The sequence below is a fragment of the Tiliqua scincoides genome, chromosome 2 (genome assembly GCF_035046505.1).
Source record: "Tiliqua scincoides isolate rTilSci1 chromosome 2, rTilSci1.hap2, whole genome shotgun sequence".
NCBI classification, from domain to species: Eukaryota; Metazoa; Chordata; class Lepidosauria; order Squamata; family Scincidae; genus Tiliqua; species Tiliqua scincoides.
In genome coordinates this window covers 122,916,423-122,943,120 of record NC_089822.1, presented here as the reverse complement: position 1 = coordinate 122,943,120, position 26,698 = coordinate 122,916,423, and the positions used below count along the sequence as shown (strand labels likewise).

Sequence of the window (26,698 nt, the reverse complement as noted above, 5' to 3'; positions counted from 1 at the left end):
CACTTAGGAATACCGGGTGCTGTAGGCTTATACCATAGTCTTTCGAGACTGAATGTTGCCAACCATTTTTGCCCCTTTCTCCCCTGATCCCACTCCCTACAAAATTCTCCACTTGAGAACTTCTGGTTCAGTCCTAAATAAATACTCCCCCCCCCCACATTATCTCTATCTTGGATGCATCTAAAGAAACGGTGACAGTGCTGTTGGGACAGTCAACCCATTACCAAGCTTGGGCCCCGCAAATGTCTAGTCAGTTTCTTGTTCATGCATGGCCTGAAAATCTTCAGCGTGCTAAGAGGGAACGATCTGAGGTATGGAAGCAGCCAGCTCATTCTTGGCTCCCACTGTGTGCATTAGGGGAGCCTGTTCCTGCCTAGAATTTAAACAAGCTATGTGAGAGTTCTGAATTTTCTCACATATTGAAGTTTTTGTAGATTCCGAGACTCAGACTATGGATTGAAATCTGAGCCCTGGCTCAACTACTGTACAGTGTATGTTTCAGGTTCTGTGTGTATTCCATGTGTTACGCGATCCCAGTGATTGGTAATGCCTGGGGCAGAACTTGGTATCGTAAAATTCTTAGCTCTTACTTTTGTATGCCCTAAAACGGAGAGGCTAGAAAGTGTGTGGGCAATACCTGAGTGAAAACTCAGAAAGTGGTCAGGAGCAGAGCTCTGGTGCCTGCATAGCTCTTTGCCCCTCTTTAAGACAGGGCAGAGTAGAATGAATTGTGCAAAACAAACGCGTTCAAGTCTGCTCAATCAAGCAAATGTTTACAAATGGCAAAATTCAGCTTTATTTGGAACAGTGTTGACATGTTATAAGAACGTAGGAAGAGCCCTGCTGGATCAGGTGGAAGGCCCATCTAGTCTACTGTTTCCTACAGTGGCCCCCTGGCTGCCTGAGCCCACAAGCAGGAGAAGAAGGCAGACTTCTCTTCACTATCGCTCCCTAAGAATCTACCAGATTAGTGAGGCAGGACTTCCTTTGAAAAAAAAAAAAAACCATGCTGATTTCTTCTTCAGCAAGATGTATGTGTATTTTTTAAATCAGGCTTGTTTTGAATTGTGCAATGTGAGGTCTTGATGCCCTCTAAACGGCGCCCACTGAAAGTGAGTGTACCCAACCGCATCACACATCTGGCTTTGGCACGGCACTTGGGTTTCTGCTGTGCGATGCTATTAGCTCTCATTTGGGCCCGAGATGCAGTTAACTAAATGGCATTGCAAGTTTATTGCATGCGACTGACAATTCTGATTAGTGCTAATAGGAGGGAGCCGTGCCAGGGAGCTGTAAACCGGAGGAGCTGGCAGGAAGCTGCCTCTGGAAAAAAAATGCTCTTTATTTCCTAATAATCTCTTCATTAGGTTTGAAATCTCCCTATGTAACAACACTGTTGATGGGCAACCGGATAATGCCTGCCAAGGGTCTTGGAGTTAAAGGAAGATGCTTTTGAATGGTTTACTCCTAGATGAAAACATTGCATCAGCCGGCCGCCAAGCAAGGAGCATGATCCCCAGTCTCTGTATTTCCCCCCCCCCCAATAGGAACAAAAAGACGTTGATTAAAAGCTGGTCTGTGTGTTCAAAGGAGTATCACGTGGTGCAACTGTTTTGGGATTATACCACTTTAGAATGAAGGGGGACATGTGCATGCCCACACACGTGTGTTCGCTTCACAGGAAATTATTTGTTTACTTGACAAAAGTAGCATGTCAGGCTGGAGGGGACTCGATTAACCTTCTTTCTGATGATGCTAGTTTTCTAAGCAATTTTATGGGGGGGCAATTTTTGGAGGGGGCAATTCTATGTAAAATGGAAAAGCATTCTGTAAAGGTACAGTCCTGGGAAGGCTGGATTGCATGCTGCTTCTGAAATTCTTGGCTCTAACACAGAATGTGAGCAGTCCAGAATAACTTAACTTCCTATTTTAGGACCTCTACTCCAGTACATGAAACGGGCTGGTCTGTTGTAGTGGCAAATCCAAAACAACATGTAAATTACAGGTTCTGCATTTTAATTCACAATACAGCCTATTTTTTGCTGCCGTTACATCCCAGAGATACTAATTAAGTTTAATGTGAAAGGGTGCCCTAAAGCAGTTAATGTTCTGGCAGCTAAAATATCTAAAGTGTGGATGGTCTCAAAACTAACAACTCTGACCTTATTCCCTGTATCACCAGTTGGTGAGCAGAAAAGATTGCTGGCCTTAATGTTGTGGCACTATAGCACCATCACTGCAGCTGATCAGAGGGGGTACTGCAGCTTTATAGGGTACTGCTTCTGGTTCTGACCTGGTCTGATCCGTTTATCAGAAACTGAGCTGCTCAGGGATGCTTGAAGTCCCAGACCTCTAGCTCTGAGAAAATGTGACGGAGTTGTAAAACAGAACCAATCCCTGACGTAGCAAAAAAAGGTCAACAATGCCAAGTGAGGTTCTGGGGGAAAGGAAGTTCTAGGACTGGAGTAATGGCAGTAAACATCTTACCAGGTCAAAGGCAAAGAAGTAACGTAGAGATAATAAGGGAAGTTCATCGCAACAGAAATCATTCTGAGCCAAGATAACGCAAGTTCTGTGAAGCTAATTTTAATGAGTCATGTTTTGCATACCTTTGAACTTTTGCCCTCTATTTTATTTTTTCTGCTAGCCTTGGAGGAAAGCAAGAAAGCTGTGCTAGCTGGTAAAGCCTCTGACTGCTGAAAACCTAATTTTGCTATCTCACTGGCTTCTGCAACCTTACGAGGGATTGTGCATATACGGAACTTTAAAACCTGTCTTTGCAGTAATAAGGACTAGAAACTTGAGCTTCATTCTTTATAAAGGGAAAACAAGTTATGTGCCTTGTAAAATTTTCAGAGCCTTCTCTGGGCTTCTGTGGCAGCAGCCCGGAGCTGCTTTCTTGTTACTGTGCTTCGAGAGAAATTTTTGGGTTTAATCAGTAAAGTCCTAGTTCTTAAAAGCAAGGGGGAGAGAAGAGCAAGTTGGGAAAGTGGTTGTGTGAATTCGACTTTGGTATTGTTCCGGAGCTTCACAGTTAATGAAATGTCTTTTTTTTTTCTTTTCTTCAAAAGCCTCATGCACGAAGACGATGCTTTGCAGATAGCTTTCTTCCTCTGTGGTTAGGCCTTGCTTCTATAATGTGGCCCCCCATTTCCTTTTCCACACCCTGATGCGGCAGCCTTAATACCATTGCCTGAATGTTGGGGTCACTTCAGTCCGTGAGAACTCCCTGAACGCTCCGTGACAGGAAGTAGCCACTGCAGACTTCTCGGCACAGCTGTTGTGATGTCGAGCTACCCGCAGCTGGAGGCCAGATCTGAGCAATGAAATGTCCTGGTGGTGAGAGACCTTGAGTCTACTTCTGACAGCTGGAATCTGTCCCCAGTGGGAGAAGGAGGCTTGATTCTCATTGGTGAGGCTGAGTCACTGAATAGCAACACAAACCCTTGATTGCTAGACTTGCCTTCTTTCCTGGGAAAAAAAAAATGAAAACAAATGCTGCCCTTGTGCCTTGTTTTGCATACAATTCTTGGGAAAGTCTCCTTAAATCTACTAGTCAGCACTCCCAAATTCCATATTTCCAGAACAAGAGGTGCTGAAGAACTACACAAAAATGCCCAGGAAGCATCTTGCACTCAGATACATGCAGCCTGGTTGTAGTCAGGCAGTGATGAGAGGAAGGCACTCTGCATGTACTCAGAGGTAGCCTTTTATTTCACACAGTCCAGAGCTGAGCCATGGCTGTGAAAAATGGACTTCGGGTGGGAGGGAGAATGTCTTGATAAGATCTATAATTTCCTATCCCTGAACATAAGAACAGCCCCACTGGATCAGGCCATAGGCCCATCTAGTCCAGCTTCCTGTATCTCACAGCGGCCCACCAAATGCCCCAGGGAGCACACCAGATAACAAGAGACCTCATTCTGTGCAACTGCATGCCTTTCTATGTTTTACAAATAAATATAGGGCTACTCTTATGGACATAGACTACCTCTTTTTTTCTTTTTCTTTTTTTTTAAAGGATCACTGCTGAACCTCTGCCCCCCTTCTGTTACTGAAAAATCATCTTCCTGTGCAGTGTGCTGTATTCATTTAGCCCAGGGGTGTCTAAACTTTTCGACCAAAGGGCCACATCAGATATCTGGCACAATGTTGAGGGCTGGAAAAAAAATTAAATAAAAAATTTAAATAAATACACATGGAACTTAGATGAATGAATGGGCTCAAATATCCAGGGTTTCTCCAAGCACCAACATGGCCCAAGAAATAAAGCACACACTTAAATGGACCCCCATTCCCTCACCCCACAAGCACAACTCCGGCTGTCTTTGGTCAGTTGGGCCAGAGGCTCTCAGGAGATCACAGGCTGGATAGAGGCTCGCTGCAGGCTGCATCTGGCCCCTGGGCCGGGGTTTGGAGACCCCTGATTTAGCCCATTACTTTGAAAGCAGAGTGTGTTAATAAACCAGCCATAAGTATTTTTAAAAAGTGAATAATATTTTCTATTTTGGAAGGGAGAGGATGTAGTACTGCATGGAAGCAGGGCATTGAAATTTGTGATCGTGTTCTTGCTGGTTGCCGCATCTCAAAAAAGACATAGTGGAAATGGAAAAGGTGCAAAAGAGAGCGACTAAGATGATTACTGGGCTGGGGCACCTTCCTTATGAGGAAAGGCTACGGCGTTTGGGCCTCTTCAGCCTAGAAAAGAGGCGCTTGAGGGGGGACATGATTGAGACAAACAAAATTATGCAGGGGATGGACAGAGTGGATACAGAGATGCTCTTTACACTCTCACGTAACACCAGAACCAGGGGACATCCACTAAAACTGAGTGTTGGGAGAGTTAGGACAGACAAAAGAAAATATTTCTTTACTCAACGTGTGGTTGGTCTGTGGAACTCCTTGCCACAGGATGTGGTGATGTCGTCTGGCCTGGGTGCCTTTAAAAGGGGATTGGGCTAGTTAATTCTTTGGATGCTGCAGTTTTTTTGGTCCTCCTTTGTCTATGTTGGTACTCTGGATATTATGGTTGATATGATTGATTTGGGATTGTTTTGATGCCTCTTTTGTGACATGAGGGTGGGTGGCTGGAACAATTTTAGCTGAAAAGGAGAGAGGGTTAAATATGCTTAAATATGCTCCATGTGCTGCAGTCCCAATTCTGATTCTTCTCCCCACCTGCAGCTACTATTTAAGAACAACCACATACTTGGGGCCACATGACATCCTGAGCACAATGTGCCATTTGGTCCTGAAATGATGCCCTGGGAATGGTCCTGTTTTGCTAATGTAAGGACAACCACTTTTTTTTTGTGCTTGTCTTTCGAGAGATTATCTTGCAGATATCTGTTGAACTTCAGCATGAGGAAGTTCAGTGAAACATGAAAGACAACGCACTGTTTGGTGGCTTTCAGTGGGCCCTAAAGGTATAGACACTACAGCTCCTTTGAGGATCATATGAAACATGATTAATAATCTGTGGTGCTCTGGGGGAAGTTCCTTCTGTTAATTGAGCACTGCTCACCTTGTGAACAAGAGTCCCATGCATTTTGCTGAGATGAGATGTGGTTTAATTCCCCAGTGCACATTTATGTTGGAGTTGGGAGGGGGTGGGAAAGAGAGAGAGGTGAAAGCATTCCAACTAGAGAAATTTTCTCAGCTTGCTGTAATGAAGGGCTCGAGATAGAGGATATTTTTTTAATTGGGTTGAAGGTAATATGAAAGAGGCATGTTGCCTTTAGTCTGCATGCGTATATGTATATGTATGTATGTTTCGTTTTCACTCATCTCAGGTAAAACAGATTTTACAGGAGAGGAAAGATTTGGATCAAATACAGGGCACTTTCAGAGCAGCTCTACTGCTCTAAAAATATTTCCACATTCTTAGAGATTCTTAAAGTCTGTCCTTGTCCCTCCCAAGAACTACAGTTCCCAGGCTTCCCTGGGGATATTTTTATTTATTTGTCTGAAAATTGATGACTGCTTACCCAGTTTAAGTCCGGTGGAGATGCTTTCTAATAGTTTCCATAGCAAAAGCTACTTTTGCTTGCAACCCCAGAAATATTGCATGTACTTTTCTAACAAGGGTTGAATGTTTATTTTTGCACAGATTTGAAATATGGCAGCATTTCAGGCTTCAAATGTGCCATTTTGAATGTCAAACCTTTTTATATTCCACTTGGTCTGTCTGTCACTCTAAAATTTTGAGAAGCTCTACTCTTATAGTGGTGAATATTGAAGCAGCAATGTGTTAAGTGTCACATTTTCAAATGTAATGCTTTGGCATCTCCTGAGATGCTTTTGGTCCTTCTGGAATTGTGAATTGGGGGGAATCAAAATTGAAGTGTTGAGAGAATGTAACTTTGTGTTTCTGAAGTTGCTTGCATGTGAGATTCATTTAAATGTGCACATTGAGTGTTTTCACCCCCCCCTTCCCATGTGGCACTGGTTAGTTATAGAGGTAGGAGAACTGAACAGCAGGAAGGAGAGAAAAGAGACGGGTCTGAGTCTGTACCCTGCAGTAGGGCTGCAACATTTAATCAATTCATTGGGTAAATTAACCCAGTGTTTCTCAGACTGTGGGTCCTGACTCACTAGGTGGCTCGTAGGCCAATTTCAGGTGGGTCCCCATTCATTTCAATAATTTCTTTTTAATAGACTTGATGTTACCATGGCATGTGACTGAATTTGGAGAAACGTTACAGATCTGTACTTTTAATAGGTTACTCTGTATACCAGGCGTGCTCAATACGTCGATCGCGATCTAGCGGTCGATCGCAGGCTTCTCTCCTGTCCATGCATCCCTGGGAGTGAGCTCCCTGGGAGTGACGCATCCCTGGGAGTGAGCTCCTGTCCACGCATCCCTGGGAGTGAGCCCCGTTGACTCTACTGGGGCTGACTCGTGAGTAGACCTGGAGAGGAGCCGCTGGCAGGCTTCTCTCCCGTCCACGCATCCCTGGGAGTGAGCCCCGTTGACTCTACTGGGGCTGACTTACCTTTCCCCTGTTTTTGCACTGGTATGTATGGAGATCTGCCCTCCCCAACTTCCATCTGTTGGTTCTGTGTGCAAGGGGTTTTGCACTGGTCTTGCTGTGATGTCTATATAGAGATCTTCCCTCCCCCACACCTTTCCCCTGTTTTTGCACTGGTATGTATGGAGATCTGCCCCCCCCCCCCAACTTCCATCTGTTGGTTCTGTGTGCAAGAGGTTTTGCACTGGTCTTGCTGTGATGTCTATATAGAGATCTTTGCTCCCCCACACCTTTCCCTTGTTTTTGCACTGGTCTGTATAGAGATCTGCTCCCCCCCCCACTTGTATTGGAATCAAGGAAGATCTGGTGAGGAGGTAGATGTGGTGTCAGCAGTGGCCCCTTTAAGGGTAAGGCCTGGGCATCCAGCAGAGTATGCTGCACAGCTGTAGCCACTTGAAGGCAATAGGGCCCTCAGGGATATAAGAGCACCTGAGGCAGGAAGGGCTCCACTTATATATGTGAGTCAGCCTTTTCCTACATGAAGATCATTAAGTTCCATCATGACTGATGAACATTTGGAAGTGTGCTTGAGGCTGGCTGTCAGCAGCTACTGTCCGAACTATGCATCCTTGGCTGATTCACTTCAGTGCAAGTCATCAAAGTAAACTCAAGTAATTACAAAAAATGTTTATAGTTAATTATGTTGTGTTGTGCAATATTGGCTCATGCGGTTATGCAAGGTACACCAACATACATTGTACACATAAATGTTATATGTTATGATGGCACGAACATTGTAAAAAAACTCTGGTAGATCTCCGGGCCTTGCTCGGTTTCAAAGTAGCTCTCGAGCCAAAAAAGTGTGAGCACCCCTGCTGTATACGCTTTTAACAATGATAGTAAATGGGACTTACACCTGGGTAAGTGTGGGTAGGATTGCAGCCTAGAATTGTTAAAACTCTTCTCTCTTGATGAGGTCACTTCTGGTCATGACATCACTTCTGGTGAGTCCTGACAGAATTTCATTCTAAAAAGTGGGTCCCGGCGCTGAAAGTTCAAATTGGTTAATTCAATGGTTCTCAGAGTGTACTGGTTGACTTAAAAGGCACCTCCAATTAATAAAGCAGCAGTTTTTTTTTTTCCTTTAAAGCTACCGTTTTCAATACAAGTGTTAAAAACAGAGGGCATGCCTAGGGCTGAACATCTGTGTGGCCACCTCAGGCGGCAGATTTGATTGGGGGTGCATCCATCTCTGTCCACTTACCTCTATTGCTCGTCTTTCTCCTTCTGTTCCCTGAATTGGAGAAGGAAGGAGGGGAACAGAGAAGAATAAGGAACGTGAAGGAGAGGGGAGTGCTGAGATAGAACATTGGAGCAGATCAGAGGCTGGCACATCATCAGGTAAAGATGGGCAGCATTTGGCACACTGCCTCAGTTGTCAGGAAGTCTTGGATCTGTCCTGCGCAAGCCCCATCTTAAGAGGCATTCCTTTTCAAAAGCCTGTGTGTGCCATGACAAATACATTCGCCCTCTAAAAGTAGGCATTTTTTTGCTTCACGTGATCGTTTGTAGTTGTATGCAAATGTAATTGGCTGATTAATCAGTAGAAACTAATGGGTTAATCAACTAAGGCCCAGATTCTAACCCACTTTTCAGCACTGGCATAGTGGTGCCAATGGGACGTGTGCTGCATCCTGCAGTTGGGGGGCACTCACGGAGGCCTCCTCAAGGTACAGGAGTGTTTGTTTCCTTATCTAGGAGCTGCATTGCCCTTATGTTGGTGCTGGAAAGTGGGTTAGGGCTGTGCTCTAAGGAAGGTTAATCAACTTTCTTTAATCAGATGCCTGCCCCAATTCATCAGAAATACATGTTCTTAAGCTTGTGTTGGAAGGAAAAAAAAAAACGTGCAAGTTTGTTGGATCTAAGGAGCTGCCTTATACTCTGTCAGATCATGCAGTATTGGCTCTTCTAGCTGCCGGCTACTTTCTATGATCCCTGTCTGAAATATGGTGATTCAAAGAATAAGTACGTTACTGCTTCTAGGGGCTGTCTCCAAAAGACTGCAAGGTCACGTGTTGGCTGGGCCCCCGCAGCCAGCCAAGGACCCACCACTTCAAGAATACCACCACTCTTGCTTTGCATAAAGCACTTATGCTCATGAGAGAATTCTCTCTCTGCCCTGCCACTTTCAAGTTAAGGGGGCGGCACTGAAAAGTAACCCACTGGAGAGCTGCCAGCACTGACTGCCCCTGCATCAGACCTGGTTTCCACAGGCAGTATAATGAGGTGTTCTGCGCAACTCCAGGTGGGAGATCACCATTTTGAATGTTCTAGGAAAAGGACTTCCCTGTAAGGCAAGCAAACACACAGCTAGCACATTAGGCAGAGAATTGTAGCCCAGCCTACTCCTACGCCTACTAGCAAAGCGTGTTTTATTTTTAATAAAACAAATTAAAGTTTCCCACCACCTGCCATCTGAAGTGATATAGTCTGTCTTACCATCTCAGGACACTACCACCTCATTCTGCTGTGGAGCTGGTTTCAGCCAACCATGGGGGGAGACTCTGTGAAGAAACATGCTTGTCCCACAGAGACCAATTTGCAGGCATTTCTCCTTCCTCTTCTGAATTCCACCAGCCTTTCGTGTTTTCGCCCACTTCCTTTCCACACCAGCTGCAGATGGGGAGCGAGTGACTGACAACGTGCAATTAAGTCGCCCTCTGGCATGAGTGGTGCTGCCTCCCTAAGTGGGCATTAGGAAGCTGTCTACTTAAATCTCGGCAGCCCAGTGATTTTGCAAACATGCCTTTTGAAAGCCTCATTTGCTTGGTAATGGCCATGAAATGTTCTGGCATCATGGGTCCTAGATATGAAGCCCTTGGAGAGAGCCACACCGACTTAATTTTGACTGGAGAAAGGCAACTTTCAATGTCTCTCCCTTAAAATAAATAAATGTTGGTCCATCAATGTGCAAGCAAAACAAGTCCCTGCCCCCAAAAGCTTACAACAGAAGCACTACTGCTGAAAGGGCGGCCCTTGTGACAATTGGTGCTTCCAGTGCCTTGGCATCATCTCCCTTTCTCTTCGTCTTGGTCTGCACCTTCCCCCATCCTGTTTCTTGCCTTCTGAGATGTCCTTCTGTCTCTCACTCCCTGAGCCTCAGCAGAAGTGAGAGCCCAGTTATTGGGGGGGGGGGGGAGAGATAAAGAGCTTCTGCAGACTGGGCCATATGTTTGACACCCCTGGGTTTGATGCTTTTTTTGCCGCTCATCCTACTTCTCCTGTTGCAAATTATGCTCTCCTGGCCTAGAGAGGTAAGGGCATGATTTTAAAGAGAGGATGCTCAATGGGTGGTGTGACTTTAGGATTTACATTTGGAATGGACAGGCTGGGTTAAGAATGGGACAGGTCAAAGACTAGCAGTGAAAGTTGAGGATTGCTTTGGGGTTGAGCATTAAGTCCTGCTTCTGTGGATCCCAGCTGGATTAGTATGAAGCTTGGTTTCTCCAGCAACCAGGGAACCCTGAGAAATGCTTTTTCTTTAATTAGGGTGTGGGAGAATGTTCTCAAATGGAGGGAAGTAGCTATTTTCATGTAATGTTTTGCAAGAGTTGAATGGATTTTAATGAATCCACCAACTCTGTTATCTACCTCAGCAGCCTTTATAAACAGTACTCCCCAGGGAGAAAAAATGGGGTTTGCTCACATAAAAACACGGGCTGTGTTAAGATGGTCCTTAACAATCTCCTGCTAACAGTTTCACTGTGTATGCACAATATTGTGTTTTAATGGTACACTGAAAGCATGACTCACAAATGCACATGTTCTGTTTTTAATTTCAGAGTTCAGTGTTGAAACTGAGCCCTGAGCTGCGTAAAGCAGTGAAGGAGAAAAAGATGTCTATAAGCACATGCGAAGTGTCTCACCACTTTGACTACTACACAGTTGAGGTGGGCTTCCGGCTATGGTTTCCAAGCACATTTGAGTCTTGGCACTTCTGTCTGGAAATGTTACCTCCATCCAAGTCAAGGATGCAGGTTTAACTGCAAATCGAAACCCAGCACTCTGTGATCAAGGAGGCCAAATACAGCTGCAAGTGAATCAATTTTACAAAATCTGTTTGGCTGTTGCATCCAAATGCAACCACCTACCCACTGCAGTCGTACAACTTGCTAAATTATGCCACTTCAAATCCATTTCCATCATTTCTCCTATTGTGTTATCTTTCCAAGATGATTGGGGCTGAACTAGACATAACTAGTCTGACATAACAACATAACTGTTATGTTATGACATAACTGAACTGAACTAGACAGGGGCTTCAATAGATTTTTTTTTTCTCATTTCATAAAGTTTTATTATATTCACTGCCACAAAAGATGTGTTGATGGCCGCCAGCTTAGATATGTCAATTAGCAGGGGGATTAGACAAATTCATGCCAGGATTTCATGTTGGTGGATATTAGCCATTATTAAATTGAACTTTCATATGTGGAGGAGTGGGAAGGTGAGCCTGGCCTTGCTCTGTATTTGAAACCAATTGTTAAAATTGTCACATCAGCCTGGAAGTAGAGGAGAAGGGAGAGTGATGGTACCAGTGGCGTCGATAGGGGGTTGCAGGTTGTGGACCGCAGCAGATGATGCCACTACTGGCAAAAATTGTGAAATCTTTGTATTTTTGAATAAATACCATCATGTTATAAATCATTTGATGCGTAATTTAATGCAGAACGCAATGAAACAATACCTGTATTCTATCAAATGTTATAGCCCAAAAAGCCAAAAAAGGAAATCACAACTGCCTTATGTAAGAAAAAGTGGATTTCTTTAACTCAGAACTGACCAGTGAGACTGATTGCTCCGAGACTCAATGAGGTGGTGTTATGACACAGCGGAGAACCAGTAAGGTGTTAGTATGTCAGCTCTCATTTCCATGTCTCAGAGCTAATATTAGAACTCCTATTCAGTTGTGCCATCAAGTTGGCTAGTGGTTTTTGGTTGGTGACAGATTGTTGGGTGACCTGAATTGTTTTGTTATACATTAAAATAAAGTTAATGAGGGTTACACCAACCCTAGTGATGTCACTGTATTTAGGTTGTGCATATGATATTGTAACTTTTTCCTGTATGGTCTGGTATTGAAGGATGTCCATAATGGGAGTGACGCAGTGAGCTCTTGCACTGGGTGACGCAAATCCTAGTGATGCCCTGGATGATACCAGTGGAGTCATGTGGCACCACCTCTGCCCGAAGCAGCTTCTGTTCATCTGATTCTGCATAGAATGTGACCCAACATAAGAACAGCCCCACTGGATCAGGCCATAGGCCCATGTAGTCCAGCTTCCTGAATCTCACAGTGGCCCACCAAATGCCCCAGGAAGCACACCAGATAACCAGAGACCTCATCCTGGTGCCCTCCCTTGCATCTGGCATTCTGACAGCCCATTTCTAAAATCAGGAGGTGGCACATACACATCATGGCTTGTAACCCATAATGGATTTTTCCTCCAGAAACTTGCCCAATCCCCTTTTAAAGGCATCCAGGCCAGATGCCAGCACTACATCCTGTGGCAAGGCGTTCCAAAGACCAACCACACGCTGCGTAAAGAAATATTGTCTTTTGTCTGTCCTAACTCTCCCAACACTCAATTTTAGTGGATGTCCTCTGGTTCTGGTGTTACGTGAGAGTGTAAAGAGCATCTCTCTATCCACTTTATCTTTCCCATGCATAATTTTGTATGTCTCAATCATGTCCCCCCTCAGGCGTCTCTTTTCTAGGTTGAAGAGGCCCAAATGCTGTAGCCTTTCCTCATAAGGAAGGTGCCCCAGCCAGTAATCATCTTAGTCGCTCTCTCTTGCACCTTTTCCATTTCCACTATGTCTTTTTTGATATGTGGTGACCAGAACTGGACGCAATACTCCAGGTGTGGCCTTACCATCGATTTGTACAACAGCATTATAATAATAGCCGTTTTGTTCTCAATACCTTTTCTAATGATCCCAAGCATAGAATTGGCCTTCTTCACTGCCACTGCACATTGGGTCGACACTTTCATCGAGCTTTCCACCTCCACCCCAAGATTTCTCTCCTGATCTGTCACAGACAGTTCAGAACCCATTAACCTGTATGTGAAGTTTTGATTTTTTGCCCCAGTGTGCATGATTTTACACTTACTTACATTGAAACGCATCTGCCATTTTGCTGCCCATTCTGCCAGTTTGAAGAGATCCTTCTAGAGTTCCTCACAATCGCTTCTGGTCTTCACCACTCAGAAAAGTTTGGTGTCATCTGCAAACTTAGCCACCTCACTGCTCACCCCTGTCTCCAGGTCATTTATGAAGAGGTTGAAAAGCACCAGTCCCAGGACAGATCCTTGGGGCACACCGCTTTTCACCTCTCTCCATTGTGAAAATTGCCCATTGACACCCACTCTCTGTTTCCTGGTCTTCAACCAGTTCTCAATTCATGAGAGGACCTGTCCTCTAATTCCCTGACTGTGGAGTTTTTCAGTAGCCTTTGGTGAGGGACCGTGTCGAACGCTTTCTGAAAGTCCAGATATATAATGTCCACAGGTTCTCCTGCATCCGCATGCCTGTTGACCTTTTCAAAGAATTCCATAAGGTTTGTGAGGCAAGACTTACCCTTAGAGAAGCCATGCTGATTCTCCCTCAGCAAGGCCTGTTCGTCTTTGTGTTTTGAGATCCTATCTTTGATGAGGCATTCCACCATCTTGCTTGGTATAGATGTTAGGCTGACCGGCCTACAGTTTCCCGGGTCCCCCCTCTTTTCCTCTTTAAAGATCGGCATGACATTTGCTATCCTCCAATCTTCTGGCACCGTGGCCGTTTTGAGGGACAAGTTGCATATCTTAGTCAAGAGATCAGCAACTTCATTCTTCAAGTCCTTAATAACTCTTGGGTGGATGCCATCAGGGCCCGGTGACTTATTGATCTTTAACTTATCAATTAGGTCTAAAACAGCTTCTCTTTTAACTTCTATCTGACTTAATTCCTTAGTCAGGAGGGGCCGTTCAGGCAGCGGTATCTGCCCGAGGTCTTCTGCTGTGAAGACAAATGCAAAGAACTCATTTAGTTTCTCTGCCATCTCTAAGTCTCCTTTTATCTCCCCTTTCCCTCCCTCCCACCACCCAGAGGGCCAACGGCTTCTCTGGTGGGTTTCCTGCTTCTAACATTTTTGAAGAAGCTTTTATTATTCCCCTTAATGTTGCTGGCCATGCGTTCCTCATAGTCTCGCTTGGCCTCCCATATCACCTTCTTACATTTCTTTTGCCACAGTTTATGTTCCTTTTTATTCTCCTCATTAGGGCAAGACTTCCATTTAAGGAAGGAAACTTCCTTGCCCTTTACAGCCTCTCTAACTTGGCTGGTTAGCCATGCGGACACCCTCCTGGATTTAGTGGAACCCTTCTTTCTTTGCGGTATACACCTCTGCTGGGCCTCTATTACTGTTGTTTTAAGCAGCCTCCATGCAGTCTGGAGAGATTGGACTCTTTTTACCTTCACTTTCAATCTCCCTCTAACCAGCCTCCTCATTTGAGGGAAGTCCGCCCGTCGGAAGTCAAGGGTTTTTGTGAGAGATTTACCCGGTATTCTTCCCCCGACGTGCATGTCAAAATGGATCGCAGCATGATCACTGCTCCCCAATGGCTCAGTAACATTTGCATCTCTAACCAGGTCCTGTGTACCGCACAATATTAAATCCAGAGTCACCTGTCCTCTGGTGGGCTCCATGACTAGCTGCTCTAAGCCACAGTCATTTAGCATGTCAAGGAATCCGGTCTCCTTTTCGTGACCAGAACACAAATTGGCCCGCTAACCCGACCAGCTAACCCATAGCAGTACTAGTAGCCTGGTGTGTGTGAGTGAGTGCAGGACTGCCTAGGAAAGCAGCAGCCCTGATCCATAGACCATGCTACTTCAACTTGGTCATCAAAACTAGAAGGAAGATAATCTCAATGAATAACTCTTCTGTCCCTGAGCCTGGCAAACCTCAGTGACCTCGACCTGAAGTGGCTGCTTGAAGGTACCACAACTGCATGCTGTGTCCAGGTTTTTGGTTTTAAAAATTGGGTCATCCAAATTTGCTACTACTGCCCCCCCCCCCAAGAAAACAGTGAATATTCAGGTAGACACATTGACCCCGATAGAGCTCATGAGTCTTTTGCTTGTCCCATCCCATAATTTGCATGAGAGAGCAGAAGCTGGTAGGAAGCATGTTTTTCAGGCTGCTATTAGGCTGCCGGTTCTGGTCTCTAGCATCTAGGTCAAGGGTGCCCAAACCCCGGCCCTGGGGCCACTTGCGGCCCTCGAAGACTCCCAATCTGGCCCTCAGGGAGCGCCCAGTCTCCAATGAGCCTCTGGCCCTCCAGTGACTTGCTGCAACCTGCACTGGCCTGATGCAACTGCTCTCAGCATGACGGCCAACTCTTCAACCTCTTGCGTGAGCTGTGGGATGAGGGCTCCCTCCACTGCTTGCTGTTTCACATCTGTGATGCAGCAGTGGCAGCTGGCCTTGCTTTGTGCAAGACCTTTTATAGGCCTTGAGCTATTGCAAGACCTTCATTCATTCATATAAGTTCCAGCTCTAATAAATTGATTTCTGTAAATTTATTCAAATTTGAAATGTAGATTAATTCTTTTTTCTTCCCGGCCCCCGACACAGTGTCAGAGAGATGATGTGGCCCTCCTGTCAAAAAGTTTGGACATCCCTGATCTAGGTGCTTCCTCCCTAGTCATACAGGGTACCAGTGGCATATTTGACGGTCCTGGGCAGACCATTGTTTAACACCCCTCTCTTCCATTATACTCAAATTTGTTTTCTTCCTTGGCCCCCTCCATTTCCATTCTTCTTAACACGCAACTTGAAGAGCAGCTCTAGAAAATCTCAGATTTTAATATGTTAATTTCATCAAACGGCTTGGAAACTGTGGACAATCATAAAAAGTTGGTTATTCAACAACTGCAGAGATGAGGCACCAACACCCCTTTTGTTGTTAAAAGAAGAGATCTTATTTTCCAGATAGCAATTAATTTAACTTGTCTGTGCTCTGTTGCTTTAAGACAAGTCCTTTTAGGGCAGTCAGCAACAAATAAAATGTTTAAAACAGCAGTAAAACGTATTGGCTAAAGGCAGTGATTAAAAGCTTTATGGAGCAGAAAGCTTTTTACTGTAAACTTAAAATCAGAAAGAGAATTTGGGGCTTAAGGAATATCCCCAAAAAGGGAATTCAAAAAATGAGGCACCACCACCAAAAAAACCTTGTTCTTTGGCTCTTGTTTGGCACGATCAGGCCACGAACTTCTCTAGCACAGTCTAGAGGGCTGGCAACCTCTCCAATCAAAGGTCTTCCTCACAGGGCCTTTGCCAGCCCTCCATGGGTCTACTTCCAGGCTGCAACTCTCTTTCCCCATTCCAGGTCATCCAGTTTCCTTCTTTTAACAACCTCTCCTCCCTCCAACAAGGCCTCCCCCACTCTTTGCTGGTTGGAGGCACAGATCACAGCAGGAAATGGAGCTTTGAGGCTCAGCACTCCTATTACATATGTGTTTGGCAGATTGCAGGTCACCCGTGTTTTATTGTCACTAGAAACATTGTACTGTGTTGGGATTCTGAAGTGTGCAGGGGAAGCAGTCCTACCCTGGGTCATCTGGGTTTCCAGGTTCTGTTCTCAAAAATGTTGGCACTTCAGGTGGTCTCTCTGACCCTTTGGGGAAAAATAGTGGGGCTTATCTATCTGGAAAATGGACTTTAAGACAAAGTGCTTGAGTATGTACAGAGTGGTTTCCTTTGAATGACAGCCAGTAGGCTTGTGATACCTTTTAAAAACGAATACATTTCTTGTAGCATAAATTTTTGTTAACTGCAGCCAGCTATTTCATCAGATGCCTGAAGTGTAATCTTCAGTAGTCAAGGGTGTGTCTGTGTGTTTAGATCTATATCTTATATAAAATGCATATGAGTATAGGGGGGGAAGATGGAAACCAAGGGTATCGGATGACAGGAAATGAATATGGCCTGCTCTTGTGACAAGCTTAAAACTATACAGGATAAGCATGGGGGCGTGGATGACAACTTAATGGCAACACTAACTTAGCTCACGCTGTGAAGTGATTAAAAGATATAATGATTTTTTTTTAAGGTACTACTTTTCCCCCTTGCTGAAAAAGTAGGCAACAGAGAGAGCACCAATTCACCCATCTTCCTGGCTTTGTTTTCTATTGTGGACACCAGATAAGAGGATAAAATTATGGCCAGTTGTCCACCTGAAGTCTGAATTCCTATGGCACTTTGATCAGCCTACATCTCGCCGTACTTAAAAGGGTCGCTGTGTTTCCCAAACTGCAGTCATTTTTATACAAGCCATTCTGAATTGCTTTTTCTACCTCTTCCAAAACAAACAGGCCGTGCTCCCTCCCCTCCCCAGAGAACATTTCGCCCAACGCTCCCCTCCCCCTTGGCCTCCATTGGCTGCCAGTTGATTCTGCTGAGATAGAAATGATAAATTGCTTTTTACAAGCAAAAATAGCCAATGGTGCTGTGTCCGATGGGCTGCAGAGCCAGCAACTTGAAGCCTGCCTGCGTATTTCAAAGCACGTATTTTTTCCTCCGGTGGTTGCCTTAAATGGTTCCTGTGGGTTTCCCCCTTTGCCTATAACTGCTGCAAACCTGGTTCCCTTCTCCCCACAATAGTCGACAGGCTCTGACCGGTACAGGCCTTCCACCACATTAGTTCCTGAGAAGTTACCCAACTTTGAAGCAGTGAGAAAGTTCCTTTGCTGCGGTCAAGAAAGAACTCGTGATGTTGCTGGAAAGCTGGTCGACTAGGCCCTGGCTAGGAGAACTGAGCCCCTTCTGGACTGAGAGGATGAAACCTGAAGCCTTTTGTGGACACTGAAGTCCCTGCTCCTCTCTTCCATGGCAGAGGTGGTTCAGGTCCAGCGGGCTCATATGCACGGCCCCATCCGAAGGTAAGAGCTGGATCCTTGGGAACGCTCATTTCCTTCCTTCCTTTGGCTAACAGCAGAATCACGTACATGTGTATGCAGGGGTTAGTCCTATTCAGATGAGTGGGACTTCCTCCTATGTGAGTGTGTGTATAGGATAGCAGTTTAGGTTCACTGTTGGGAATTGGCAATTCTGTATTTTTATGTTGGTTATTTCTGGGGTCCACACTAAGCTTTTCAGGGCAGAGGATTACAACGGGGTTTTCCCTGAGAATGTGCTTGGAACTCCTCTCTGATCTGCTTCTAATGTTTGTCCTTGATTGCTGATTGTTGTTAATTTCCATACTACGGAACTGTACTTTAAAAACCAAGAGAGGGACTTATGGCATCTTTAAAATGGACAGATTTATGAACTGTTGGTGGACTTAGGGTCCCCTTTCCATGATGCCACAATAAATACGTTGAACTTCCCAGTGCTGCGCTGCTCCTTGTTACTGATGCAAGAGACTACATGTCACCCCTCTGGAGCTTTTTAGGGAGCAATTTTTATTGGGGGTAGTGTCTATAGTGAAGGTGAATGGTGGGCTTCTGTGAACAGTACACCTGTTCTGGCAGGGCCTATCCTTGAAGGCTCACCTAGTTAATCAATGGATGGGTGAGCCTTGATCCCTGAGAATGTAAGTTTTTGGTTCCAGGGGATAGAGATCACTTGTTGGCTCTTCATCATTTGTGTTTGTCATTTGAATTGTTTGGTTTGTTTTTTGCTTCCCTCAAGATGCCTGGGATTGATGGGAAGTGGATGCCAGCCAGGAGGAATTATCCTTGAGAAAAATGTATGTGTACAGATATTGCCAGTTTTGTGTCATCGTAAACCGATTATAGATCACAGAAGGATAGTGTTTTTATTTGAATTTCAAACTTACACTTAATGAACATTTTTAAAAAAATCAAAAACTGATAGGGTATGATTTTTAAGAACAAAATGAGGGGAAACAGTCAAATAGTACTGCCAAAGTAGTTGCTTCAAGTAATACTTTATTAACTTGCCTAAGCGCAAATCATTAATCACATCAAACACTGTATGAAACAATGTGAAGCGGAGAGTGTGTGCGTGTTGCTTAGTAATTGATGAGGCTTTGCTCCCATTAGAAAGTGTGAACTTTCAGCTGCCAGTGGGGGCGTTCCAGTTTCCCAGGATTTTCTCTGTCTTTGATCTTGGGGTCAGTATGCTCTTTCATGAGTGTCTTCAAATGACATTTTATAAACTGGAGGCTGCTGCGCAACTGGAGTGCGTTATGAAGTGGGATGGTGATTCTTAGGTCTTCAGCAGGGATTGTGATTGCGATACTGGCAGTGCTACTGAGAAGTGGTTGGTGCTATTTTTGTCTCTGTTCAGTGCACTCTTCTACTTCTTTTAAACAAGGCTCTCAAAGAAAGGCACAAGATGATTCCCTATCCCAAAGGGCTTACCATCTCAAAGAGACACAGGGAAACTGTGTCCCATCTCAGTGACTTAACTAGGGAGCAGTCTTTACATATGTGCAGTTGGACTGATAGGGGGTCCAGAATCTTTTAAATAACAGAGTATCGCCTAAGACGCAGTGTAGAATGCAAGGGGAAAATAAATGCATTCAGGTACTGACTTTTGCATAATGATTTGTTATGATGACAAGGCTGCAGAGGGGGTTCTGGGAGAGGAGGGGGTGGGAGGCAGTTCAGGGCAGTTGGCTGGGGCTGAGAAGCATTGGGGGCTCTTGCAGACGGCTTTTTCTGAGTTAGGATTCTTGTAATAGGAGGACAAAGGCGAAACTTCTTGCTCGGAAGCTTCAGCCTGTTCCTGTGGGCCGCTGAATGGGATGCTTGCACTGAGCTTCCAGAGAGAGCAGGAGCGTAGATCAACTTCCTTCAGCTCCGCTAGAACAATATAGCTGATCATGATCGTGACTGGTGCCCACACGAGGTGACTGCCACAGGAGTGTGACAAGTACAGGGACCCAGGTGGGCGTGGGGAGGAATGAACAGCTCATTCCAAACACAAAGGGAACTCTGTCTCCTGTTGCAAACATGTTCCTTGGACTAGTGCTGAAAGCCAACTTTCTCTGGTTACCTAGTAACACTCCTGGGAGGGAATTGAGGTTGCCATAGCAATGTTTCAAGCTTGGGACCTTGCAGTGTGTTGGGTCACCTTCCCCCCCCTTCCATAGCAAATATCCCTAGAAACCAAAGAATCTTTGATGGAGGGAGGGATCCAATTGGGCAGCAAAGTTGTGCATCTGATGGCAAGTGGCCTTAAAGTCCACTGCCCCCATTATCCAACCTTTTCAGTGATGACAGGGGTTCAGACTCCTTTCTTGGCCAAAAGGATCATTTAGGGGTGCGTATGGGGAGAACGGGGGAGGTTTGAACCCTGAGGATGCGCATCAGAGTTTGCATCTTTGTAGTCTACTTGGAATCCTTATGGTGGCCAAAGGACAGGTTGCCTTTGCTTTTGAACAGATCTGGTTTCAGGGAACTAGTGGTGCATGGAAGGACCCAGCTTTGGACCTCCTGGCAGTTACTCATGTTGGTTGAATGGAAAAGGAAGCACAGCTCACTTTTCCAATCAACCAACACAATGTTCTTATCCTCCCGTCCCAAGGCTTTTTTCTAATTATCATTTACTAATTATAAGGAGTAATAATATTGGACTCGCTGTACACCTCTGTCTGTAAGGATCCTTGATGTAAGAATATGGACATTACAAGTACGCAGTGTCCCTATGTTCATATGAATGTTTTTTGTCGGTTTGGTGCCTAATTGCTAACCCTGGCTGACTGGGCAAAGGGTGCCTTTTAAAGTGGTTCCCTCTTATACTTGCTAAGGGGAGAGCAACTGTCTCTCTTCACCCTAGCTTGGCACCTTTTCCAGTGGCTATTGCTGCTGTTATTTCTTTTGCTTCTTTCTTAGTTTGTGATCCTTTGGAGGTCAAAGAATCATTTGCTGTGTCAGCTGCTTTTGTGAACTATTTTTGTTGCTGAAAAGCAGCATATAAATAGCGGTAATAAATAAATACATTGCTGGTGAATGGGCCTATCACTGTGTTTTTGCCCAAAAGCGATACCTGGACAAAGTCTAGAAATAATGACAGAAGTAATGTGCCAAACTGTATGGTGGAAGTACACTGAATGCGCACTAATTAGGTAGAAGGCGCAGGAAGCAGCTCCCCAATCAATGTAAAGAATATATGCATGGTGGCATGCATGCCCAATGGAAATGTTTGGAAATGCCTCTGTGATGCATTCTGGGGAGTGCTAGGGCCAAGGAAGGGGGTTGTGAGCCTTGGTGTGACCCTGAAGTAGCTTCTGAGAGCATCAGAGACTGTCCTGCAGCCCTGGGACCAGTGTGGTTTGGTAGGGAACACAATTAAAACTTTTGTTTTACTTTTTAAAATGTTTTTAAAGCGAATTTGACCATCCATGAATTTTGGCATCCACGAGAGGTCCGGGAACAGAATCCCATGCCAAGGGGCCACTGTAATTAGAGAAACCACTGCCTTGAACATGAAACTTCCATTCCCAGTTGACATAGCAAAAAGTCAGCACTATCATCTATGAATGTACAGGGTTTCCAGAAAAACACTCCCTGATTTCAAACAGGTATAACTTGCAAATCAGGGAGTGTTTTTGTGGGCACCCTGTATGTAGTCTTTTAAAAAAAAAATGGACTCTGAGGCTCTCTCATCTTCGTGGTTATATTAATATTGCATCAAAGTATGACCCTCAGTACATTCAGGGCTTTAAAAAAAATGGTTTTATTGTGAGATGGACACTTCGCATGTTGTCGGTAGCCTATAACTTTTGGGATAGAGCAGCCTGGCGATCAAACAATTAAAATCCCTTGCATTTTGCAGAAGCTGCTGATCAGTCACTATCCAAAGGAATTGTGCAGTCCAGGGAAATAGCAGTTTAATTTGCACAATTACGTTACTCTCCCCTGGGAGTCCCAAAGCTAGCAACAGAATAATCTGCGTGACAACCGAGTCATGTCCAGGCTTCCTGGAAGTTCTGCTATCCTCCCTTCAATCTTGATATATGAGATCAGTGGTAAGAGAGGAGCACACTGCATATGTTCTCTGTTCTCTGGTATGCATTATGGAGACCTGGTTGGACGTGGAGGGAGGCGTTAGTCTCTCTGAACTTTGTCCGCCAGGTTTCCAGGTGTTGCAGCAGCCAAGATTGCAGGGACGGGGAGGGGCAGTTGCAGTGGTCTATTGTGAGTCCATCTCCCTTACCAGGTGCCCTGTCCAGCAGTCTCCTGGGTTTGAGCGCTTGCATGTTGTGTTGAGAGGGCCGGACAGGTTTGGGATTCTGTTGGTGTACCGCCCGCCCTGCTGCCCAACAGTCTCCCTGCCTGAGCTGACTGGGGCGATCTCGGGGGTGGCATTGAAGGCTCCCCGCCTGTTAGTGCTGGGGGACTTCAATATTCATGCCGAGGCCCCTGCGGCAGGTGCAGCTCAGGATTTCATGGCTGCCATGACAGCCATGGGCCTGTCCCAGAAGATCTGGGCCCCAACACATACAGCAGGACATGTATTGGACCTGGTGTTCACAACTGGGCACGGGGGCAGCGATCTGGATGTAGAGGAGATCAAGATCACTCCGTTGTCATGGACAGATCACTTCCTGGTAGGGTTTAGGCTTGTTGCGACTTCCTTCCTCCGCAGAGGCGGGGGGCTGTTTTCTATGGTCCGCCCCCGGAGACTAATGGATCCTGAAGGTTTCCTGAGGGCCCTGGGGGATTTTCCCACTGCCAAGACTGGCGCCTCATCTGTGGCCCTGGTCGACCTCTGGAACAGGGAAATGGCCAGGGCTCTGGATGAGATTGCTCTGGAGCGACCTCTGCCACGTCGCAGACTCGGAGCGGCTCCTTGGTTCACTGAGGAGCTGCGAATGATGAAGCGGCAGGGCAGGCGTCTAGAGCGATGGTGGCAGAAAACTCGCGATGAATCCGATCAAACACGGAGTAGAGCTCATTACAGAGCCTACTCCGTGGCGGTGGTAGTAGCAAAGAGATCATTCTTCTCTGCTACCATTGCGTCTGCAGATAGCCATCTGGCAGAGCTGTTCTGTGTGGTGCAGAGCCTCCTTCATCAGGCCCCTCCGGTAGTCCAGGAGGAATACATGGTCAGCCGCTGTGACGTGTTTGCCCAACACTTTGCAGATAAAATCGATCGTATTCGTCGCGACTTGGATGCCACATTGACAATGTCTGATGATGTCCCCTTGGCAACAGCTTGTCCAGTGTTGTGGGATTCTTTTCAGCTTGTGCAGCCTGAGGATGTGGACAGACTCCTTTGGAGTGTGAGGCCGTCTGCCTGCCTGTTTGACCCTTGCCTAGCTTGGCTGATTAGAGCTGCCTGGGGGGGACTGACTGAGTGGATGGGGAGGGTGGTCAACTCTTCTTTGGGGGAGGGGATGTTGCCGCTCGCCTTGAAGCGGGCGGTGGTTTGCCCCCTCCTGAAAAAGCCCTCCCTGGATTCCACTGTGTTGAATAACTACCGGTCAGTCTCCAACATCCCGTTTCTGGGCAAGGTAATTGAGCTGGTGGTGGCGACCCAACTCCAGAGGGTCTTGGATGAAGTGGATTATCTGGATCCTTTTCAATCTGGTTTCAGGCCGGGCTTCGGAACGGAAACTGCCTTGGTCGCCTTGGTGGATGACCTATCCTGGGGACTGGACAGGGGGAGTGCGTCCCTGTTGGTCCTGCTGGACCTCTCGGCGGCTTTCGATACCATCGACCATGGTATCCTGGGCCAACTGGCCGAGTTGGGAGTTGGAGGCACTGTTTTGCGGTGGTTCCGCTCCTACTTGGAGGGTCGGTCCCAGATGGTGGTGCTGGGGGATGCCTGTTCGACACCCTGGCCTTTGAGGTGCGGGGTGCCGCAGGGTTCAATTCTGTCCCCCATGCTATTTAATATCTACATGAAACCGCTGGGAGAGGTCATCCGGGGGTTTGGAGTGAGGTTCCATCAATATGCTGATGACACCCAGCTCTATCTCTCCTTTCCTCCAGATTCCAGGGTGGCGGTTGAGGGCCTGGAGCGCTGTCTGGATCTTACTGGAGAGCAGTAAGGATCTGGATGGGGGCTAACAAGCTGAAATTAAATCCAGATAAGACATAGGCTCTCCTGGTTCAGAAATCCTCGATGCAGGTGCTGGATTATCGGCTTGCTCTGAATGGGGTTGCACTCCCTCTGAAGGAGCAGGTTCGCAGCTTGGGGGTCCTCCTGGACTCGCAGCTGCTCCTGGATTCCCAGGTGGCGGCTGTGGCTAGGGGGGCCTTTGCTCAGCTTCGGCTGGTGCGCCAGCTGCGGCCGTACTTGGATCGTGCAGACCTGGCCACGGTGATCCATGCCACGGTGACATCGAGGTTAGATTATTGTAACGCGCTCTATGTGGGGCTGCCCCTGAAGATGGTTCGGAAACTGCAACTAGTGCAGAATGCGGCAGCCCGTGTGGTCACTGGAGCCAGGCGGTTCGACTCTGTCAGTCCGCTTCTCCGGGGACTACATTGGCTGCCCATTCGTTTCCGGGCCCAATTCAAGGTGCTGGTTTTGACCTTTAAAGCCCTATACTGCTCTGGGCCAGGATATCTCAGAGACCGCCTACTCCCGTACAATCCGGCTCGCCCTCTCAGGTCATCAGAGAAGGCCTTTTTACAAGTGCCGCCACCCAAGGAGGTCCGGGGGGGCGGCTGCAAGAAATAGGGCCTTCTTGGTAGTGGCACCAACATTATGGAACTCCTTTCCCCTTGACTTGAGAATGGCTCCCTCTCTTGAGAGTTTCCGGCGAGGCCTGAAGACACTGCTGTTTACACAAGCCTTCTGATTCTTTGGCCTTTTAAACATTTTTTACACATTTTGTAGTTTTTACAGGCCCGACTCCTCGGTGACTTGCTCTTTTGTACTCTTTTTATTCTGTCTTTTAATCTGACTACTGTTTTTTAAGGTCTCTGTTAATGTATTTTTAATGTTTTTATCTGCAATTTGTCTGAATTTATGTTTTTAAATGTGTTTTTTTTACATGTTGTTAGCCGCCCTGGGTCCCTTTTAGGGAGAAGGGCGGGATATAAATAAAGTTTTATTATTATTATTATTATTCCTTTTTACCACTTAGATCTCCAAAGTCAGAATTGTAGTGCTCCTGGAATTAGGAAAAATAACTGTCATTAAGCGGCCTTTTGTGCCTGGAACATCCTCCCAGACAGCATCACATAAACAACTTCTCTTTTTTCCCTTCCCCTCCCACAATTCCTGCAAAACCTCTGGTTTAACTCTCCACCTCTTGCCCTTGACAGAAATCGTCTAAGTATGTGTAATGGGCATTCATTTGTTATTTTTGACTGCATCTTCTGAAATCATTCCTCTGTCTGAATCTAGACTGCAAGCTTTTGGGGGCAGGCATAGCATTACAGTTTCTTTTGCTTAAGTTATTCTGGAAAGCACCATTTTCATGGCATTATTAATAACAATGATGATTGCACTCCTGTGTTTACATCTTCAACTGCAAATGAACAGAGAGAAAAAGGCAGAAACTTTCCAAAGTTCTTTTGTGTAAACATGAGAGCTAGGAGCTTTTCTCCTTTTTTAGATATATTTTCTTTTTATGGAGAAAGGGTTTTTAATGATGCTGGAATCTGAGCCTTCTGGAAAATCCATAGAGTCATAGACACTTGCAACACTGGCTGTAATGTCAAATTTCACTGTTTTTCTTGCTAAGATTTCTTTTCTAGTCCACATGCTCATCTGGTCTGATTGTCTGATTGATAGGAAATGTAGAGTGAAGGAGTGTCTTTGTATAATAAGCTTTTCAAAGCCCAGGGCAGCATTTGCTTCCGTCAGTGCCTCCTAAACCTTTAGACCACTGTTTCTCAAAGTGGGACTAAGTGGGTCACAAGTGGGTCAGGTGGGTCTCCATTTCAATATTATATTTTTAATATGTTAGATTTGATGCTACCATGGTCTGTGATTTACGTTGTACGTTGGCAACCTTCAGTCTCGAAAGACTATGGTATTGCGCTCTGCTAGGGTCTGTGATTATATTTGGGTAAATGTTACAGATCTGTACCTTTATAAAGCTACTATATGCTTTTAACAAGGATGGAAAATTGGACTTACTCCTGGGGTAAGTGTGAGTAGGATTGCAGCCTAGGGTTGTTAAAATTTTCCTGCTTGATGATGTTACTTCCAGATTCGCATCACATCATTTTCCTGCTTGATGATATTACTTCCAGATTCGCATCACTTCTGGTGGGCCGTGTCAGATTCTCATTCTAAAAAGTGGGTCCTGGTGCTAAAAGTTTGAGAATCACTGCTTTAGACAATATATTAATAATGGAGTGCTTGTGTGAGCCCAAAAAAACTGCCCACCAGATCTCTGCATGATTGCCTGCTCTGCTTTTGCCACCTTGAAATCAGCTGCTGCTGGAATGCATGATTTGCTATGCATCTGCCTCATGCAGTTATAGCACCATCTAGGCTTTCTGGAAGGGAGTTTCAGAAGCATCTGCAGGCAATGTATTCTGATTCTGCTAGTCATGGGAAATGGGTACCCCCTAACTCTGGCCCTAACCACCAGAAGTCTTATTTCACTAACTTTGGGAAAAGAGCTGTTTAGCAAAGTGATTAATAGATTGGGTTTTGGATCTGGAAGTCCCTAGTTTGAATGCGAGTCCCTGCCACAGACTAATTAGATGGCCTTGGGCAAGTAACTCTCTCAGCCTCA

At 45.7% G+C, this 26,698-nt stretch overlaps 1 protein-coding gene across 2 annotated transcripts in view; it reads left to right on the top strand.

Annotated features, from left to right (window-relative positions):
• PDE1B (phosphodiesterase 1B) overlaps positions 1–26,698 on the top strand; it is a 118,522-nt gene that overhangs the window by 54,695 nt on the left and 37,129 nt on the right. Inside the window, exon 1 of one of the 2 annotated variants that reach the window (XM_066613649.1) lies at positions 17,762–17,960. The exons of the other annotated variant lie outside the window; for it this stretch is intronic. Coding sequence (XP_066469746.1) covers positions 17,908–17,960 — 53 coding nt within the window. The 5' untranslated portion in view covers positions 17,762–17,907. Of the gene's footprint in view, positions 1–17,761; positions 17,961–26,698 lie in introns of those variants that run through there. 2 annotated transcript variants of the gene reach the window in all.